Genomic DNA, 6,455 nt, shown 5'->3' with positions numbered 1-6,455 from the left:
GAAGTTTCTTGTCCTTGAAGAAGATGATCTAACATATTTCACCATTTGTCTCACCCTTTTGATAGAAGGACCAATTTCTTTCAATCATCTTGCACAATTAGATTAAGTATATGAGTCATACATCTCACATGGAGATGCTTACCTTCCATCAAATTAGTTCCCCACATATCTAATTTCTTGAACAACTCTAAAACTGCCACATCATTTGAAGAGGCATTCAACCGTAACAGTAAAAACGTTATCCAACTTCCAACTAAGTAAACAATTACTAATAAACTTAGCCAAATGCTCAGATTTATGACTAGTGATAGGAAAAAAATTCAATATTCTTTTATGAAGCACCCAATCCCTATCAATAAAGTGAGCAGTCAAACACATATAATTGATTCTTTGCACCGAAGTCCATGTGTCTGTTGTGAGACAAATTCTTGGTTGTATTTCTCTTAAAGATTGTTTCAAATTTATTCTCAATTCACCATAAACTTCATAACAATCCCTTGTTATGGTTCTACGAGAAGGAATATGAAACAAAGGTTGGACTTTACTCATAAACTTCTTAAAGCCTTCTTTTTCAACAAAACTAAAAGGTAGTTCATCCAAAATTATCATCTCAACTAAAGCTCTCCTACATACATCTTGCTCAAATTTCCAAGTCTCTAAATTGTTACTTTGAATATTAAATAATTTTTGAATACTGGGTGCAACAGTTAGAGGTTTATACACTTTACACCGATAAGTCAAATGTTGTTTTAGTTCACTTGTTCAGCATAGTCTTGTTTACAATGTAAGCACTTTGCTTTAACTAATACACCATTTTCAAAAACCTTTTCAAAGTGTTTCCAAACAGAAGATCTAGGATCCATTTCTTTCTTTTTTTGTTATTTCTGTGCCAATTGACGGATCATTGCTACTATGTGTATTATCCGTAGAATCAGTCATACTTATTCGACTTTGATCGGCTACACCCATATTTAATTATTTTTGTTCAGCCATCTATATATAAAAAAAATTCACAATAAATTCACACTAACTAGTAACAAAAACAAAATCAGAAAGAAAAAAATGAAAGAGGTCAAGAACCAAAAAGAAAATTAAAAAAACAAACCTGATTTGGCAGTGGGATGGATGGCGGCGACTACTGCTGCTGGATCCTGGCGGCGTCTGCTGCAGCTAGTTGTCGAGCGGCTGCGGCTGCTGCTGCTGGCGGGCAGCTACGGCTGCCTGAAAGAGGAAGAGGAAGAAGAGGAAGAGGAAGATGAAAGAGAAAGTCAGGAAGAAGATGAAAGATTGCGGAATAGGGTTTCTTTTTTTGAAAGATTATTTAACATTAATAATTATTAATTAATATAATATAAATTATAGTATAATATTTTGATTTAAACTAAAATATCGAAAACCAAAATAATACATACCAAAAACCAAACCGAAATATCAAAAAATACAAAAAAGTAAACCGAAATACCAAAACAGAAATTCTGAAAAATTTTGGTTCGATTCGGTGTTTATGACCACACCTATGAAAAACTATGAATCTCAAACATATCTGGAGTCTGTATGATGTTCTGAAAAGTTATAACTTGTGTTCTTGGTGTGTGCGTGTGATTTATGATGCATTTTTTAGTAATGTTTCGTGCTCGGGTATTAGAATTGGCATAGGGAGTAATGTTCAGTCTATTTGCTTACGAAATATTGGATGAGCATTATCACACAAAGGCCTTTTGGACTAGTCATTCGTTGGTTTTGGTCGACCTTGATAACTTCCATGGCTCTTGATATGAATGTAATCATGCCATTGCCAAGTATAGTATAGGAATTGGAGCTTCATCTAGTTGTGCATATCAAATAATAAGATGTTAAAATATGCCAAGCATCATTAGTTTGACTGTGTTGTCTTCTATTGCTTTGTTTCATTATTAAAATCCATTTTCTACTTGATTTTTTCAGCTCATTTTTGCACTCTGAAGTATTTGCAAATGTAAAACACATATTCTTTGTTATTTCTTATTTTTTGTAACTGAAATATGTGTCTAAATCTTGTGAATTCACCATTTTGAACTAAGGAGAAGAACTAATTTTGGTGGAAATGTTTCTGCAACTTTGTAATATGTATCCTTCGATGATGCGTGAGAATGTCTCCAATCTTCTATTATTGTATGTTTCATGAGAAGTAACTCTTTCTGTTTTTCTAATTGGTGAGTCCTTGATTCAGCCCTCATGTATTAACAGAGGATTAATTTTGTGAGCCTCTTTCAAATTAAGAATCCTCCTCTCTTGACTTAACAAATCTGAAATACTATGAATCTCAAACGTGTCTGGAGTCTGTATAATATTTTGAAAAGTTATAACTTGTGTGCTTGATGTGTGCGTGTGATTTATGATGCACTTTTGAATAATCTTTCATGTTGGGCAATTAGAATTGGCATAGGGAGTAATGTTCAGTCTATTTGCTTACCAAATATTGGATGAAAATTATCACACAAAGGCTTATTTTAGACTAGTCATTTTTTGGTTTTGGTCGACCTTGATAACTTTAATGACTTCAATTTGACTAGTACTCATGGTGAATTGGAGGTGTTTGAATAAAGTCTAAGGTTCTGTCCGTTCATATTTGGTTGATAGATTTCCTTTCCTTGAAAATTATTTTTCTCGAATATTGTGGTATACTTTGGTCTTTTGTTCTGTCTCTCAATAAACTTTTATTTATGATCTTTTGTAGGTGGAGAAGTTAACAAGGAGGAGGATGAAAGAACTAGTGATGAAGACCTTACTTGATATATTTGATTGAAAGTTGTAGAAACCTATTAATTTAGCTCAAATCTTTTATTTCTGGACATTTTGAAACTTTTCTTAAGAGGCAGTATTTTGTTTTGATTTCTATTAGTATGGAAGTGCAAACTATTGAAAACATGTGTTTTGATATATCTTTATAGATATTGTGACTAGGATATATATATATATATATATATATATATATATATATATATATATATATATATATATATATATATATATATATATATATATATATATATATATATATATATATATATATATAGATAGATAGATAGATAGATAGATAGATAGATAGATAGATAGATAGATAATACCTGTGTAAGCGCGGGTCTGACATAGTATTATGAGAAACTAAGAAATCATATATGATAAAACTATACAATCATACATCCACACGTTCTATGAATAAAGGAATATCAATGTATATATTTACCATGTAAAATATTAAGGTGAACCATGGCATTTAATAGCCCAAGTATTTGATCATCAAAGTCAAATGAACAAAATACAATTTCAAAGTATAATTTTAAAAAAGAGAAAAAATATAAATTCCCCCAATCTCCAAAACCATAGATTAGTAGTAATTCATGTTGCAGTTACATCAATGATTGTTAGATGTGAACCAGGTTCATATGCAGTGTTCCCTAAATTTGCATCATTAAAGATGTTTGATATCATGTCACTTTCTTCAACTTTTTTTTGTCTCTTTCATTTTTCTCATCTTTTTTAAGGAATAAACTGCCTCCTTGAAAATCAAAGAGCGAGAGGAAATTTTCTACCATTTTTAGCACCTATTTGGAGCATGAATTATTCATGTACCAAGTTGGCCTTTTCCTCTCACCTTCACCTGAAACACTAGTCAAAGATTAGTCTTGGGAACCCAGATTAGCTTTTGCCCCTTTATGTGACTAAAAGGATGAATAAGATTTCTTCTAGCCCATAAAGGCAAAGAAAATTTTTTATTTGGAGCATTTTTATTTCGAACCAGGTTCTTAGCCGTATTAGTCTTTTCCTTTTTAGTGAACTTAACATTTTTCTGAAAAGCCTCAAATAAAGCTTTACATTGATTCTTTAAATGACCTGAGTTTCCACAATGAGTGCATAAACTTTTAGACATGTCACTAGTGTGTGACACAAGATTATTCTATTTTTTAAAACCTATCCCACTTCGACTAGTGGTTTGCCTTTCTTGAATCTGAGTTAAAATTTCGGAGGACCTGTTCCATCTAAGATTTCTTGCCTGATCGAATTTGGTATGATCAAGATTTTCTTGTAGCAACCTAATCCTTTCTGTTAAAGCTTGAAATTTTATGGTTAACAATTTTATTTTTTCTTCTAGAGCTAATTGAAGTTCACTAGCAGAGTTTTTGCCCTTGTGACTCAACTCTGAGATTTTAATCTGTTCTTTTAATTTGTTTTTAAGAAAATGATTGTGTTTCTCAAGATTGTCATTGACTTCTCTTAAAGATGCATAATTTTTCATCACTTGTTCTCTTTCAGAATTGATAGACTGATATGCATCTATAAGAGTACTCAGTAAGGACTCTAGTTCCTTTTTAGAATATGATTCAATATTTACTTTGATGTGATGAAAACTTACCTTGCTTTGTTTGTCATCTTCTTCATCATCTTCAGAATCTGTTTCAGCAATGAGTGCAAGAAAATCATATTTATTTGATTGTTCTATTGCAAGTAGTGGCTGATTTTCGAACCCTCCATCCTCAAATTCTTATTCAGATAAGTCCCCCATAGCGGCAAAGGCTCTTCTCGTTGAAAGATCCGCTTCTTGATTAGTCATTCTTCTGTTTGTGGGAATGTACTTATCATTCTTGATTTTCTTTTCTTTTTCTGAACTATTCTTATTTTCCTCTAGAGCATTTAATGGAAAAAACTTGGCAAAGTGATCCGGTCTTCCACACTTGTGACATACTTGATCTATTGGATTTTCAGTGATTTTTTGAGATTTCCTTCTGTGGTACACCTGTCCCTTTTTTACCATTCTTGAGAACCTTTTGGTCATTAACGCAATATTTTCGTCCTCAAAATTTTCTAGTGTTGTGCCTGTAAGAACCAGGTTCTTCTCTTTTCTTTTGCCTCCAATTTCCTTTTCTTGTTTTTTCTTGAGTTCATAGGTCATGAGATTTTCAATGAGTTCATCCATAGCTAACTTATCTAGATCACGGGCTTCAGTAATGGCTTCTACTTTGCTTTCCCAAAATTCTGGAAGAACACTCAAAAGTTTTCTGACTGCTTTCCCATTGGGAATTATTTCACCTAGTGAGTAGATTTCATTAATGATAGCAGTGAACCTGGTATGCATCTCGTGGATTGTTTCACCTTCTGTCATTCAAAACAGTTCGTATTGTCTGTTCAAGTTATCTATTTTAGACTTCTTTACCTGAGTTGTTCCTTCATGCGCAGTTTGCAAAGTTTCCCATATTGCTTTTGCATCTTGACATGATGATATTCGATTGTATTCATCTAGACCTATTCCGCATATCAAGATCTTTTTTGCTTTAGCATTGTTCTGAATTGCAAGTTTATCTACAGCATTCCGTTCTTTCCTATCTTTTGGTACTTGAGTGGTTCTATCAATTTCATTCTTCATGGGTATGGTTGGACCGTCCAACACGACTCCCCATAAGTCTGGATTTTCTCCTAGTAAATGATCCATCATGCGATTCTTCCACCATCCATAATACTTTCCATTAAACAGTGGTGGTCGAGTTTGTGAAGCTCCTTCCTGTGGTGTAGGTGGTGCAGCCATCGATCCTTTTCAAGATGTTAGTCTTTTAATGAAAAGACCTGCTCTGATACCAATTGAAGAAACCTTACCACTAGAACAAGAATCAGGTTCTTGTAATTTTGTCGAAATACAATAAAACAAAGATTTATCGTGGAAACCTTCCTAACTCAAGGAAGGGAAAAACCACACCGAAGTTTTCTATTAATTCATGATTTACAACTCAGTTAATCAATGAATCTAACTCTAAACTTCTACCTTTTTCAAATAACTATAATCGAAAACTCTACACTCAACAAGAAGTCAAACTCGCTTCTTGTTTACAAAAGCTCTCAACTCTTGTTAACTCTAACCACCCAAAAAGTCAAACCCACTTCTTGTTTACAATTCTCACAGCATCTCTCCCAACAAGTCAAACCCACTTCTTGTTACAATTCTCTCAACACTCAACTCTCAAGAAGTCAAACTCACTTCTTGTTACAAATCTAGGAATTATTACAACTCAATAATAAACCTAGAACAAATCAATAAAGACTAATAACCCTAGACTTTAATTGATCAAACTTCAATATCCAATAGTTCTGAGTAGAACAGGTTTCATGAACCTGGTCCTTATTTTGCTGTGATGAAGGTGAACCTGGTCCGTGCGTTTCTGTGACAAAGGCCTGCGTTTTTTCTCCAGAATATACTGCTCTCAAGATGATATATTTCGTGAATATGCAATGGCAATTGTTCTTGCTTTGCTGATATATTCTCTTGATTTTTGTTTATGCAAAGATACTTTTTTCCTTCAACTTCTTGATCCTTTTATAGATTTGATTTGCCTTCAACTTCTACAAGGAAAGGAATTACAAATCCTTTTCCTTCTTAAACTTGTCTATATTTACTTCTTTCCTTATTTGACTTGAATAATAATTTC

The 6,455-nt window shown here is 32.9% G+C and overlaps 1 protein-coding gene across 1 annotated transcript; it reads right to left on the bottom strand.

Moving 5' to 3' along the window:
* Positions 1-5,140: 5,140 nt before the first annotated feature.
* Positions 5,141-5,560, bottom strand: LOC138337986 (uncharacterized). The gene has a single exon (XM_069288434.1). The coding sequence runs from the start codon at positions 5,558-5,560 to the stop codon at positions 5,141-5,143; it is 420 nt and encodes a 139-aa protein (XP_069144535.1).
* Positions 5,561-6,455: the final 895 nt, after the last annotated feature.

Source organism: Solanum lycopersicum, chromosome 8 (genome assembly GCF_036512215.1).
Source record: "Solanum lycopersicum chromosome 8, SLM_r2.1".
Lineage (NCBI taxonomy): Eukaryota > Viridiplantae > Streptophyta > Magnoliopsida > Solanales > Solanaceae > Solanum > Solanum lycopersicum.
The sequence above is the reverse complement of the archived record's forward strand: the minus strand, read 5'-3'. Positions and strand labels throughout refer to the sequence as shown.

What these genes read in the sequence shown, in the direction of transcription:
- LOC138337986 (XM_069288434.1), bottom strand. Translation starts at nt 5,560, where the DNA reads ATGGCTGCACCACCTACACCACAGGAAGGAGCTTCACAAACTCGACCA.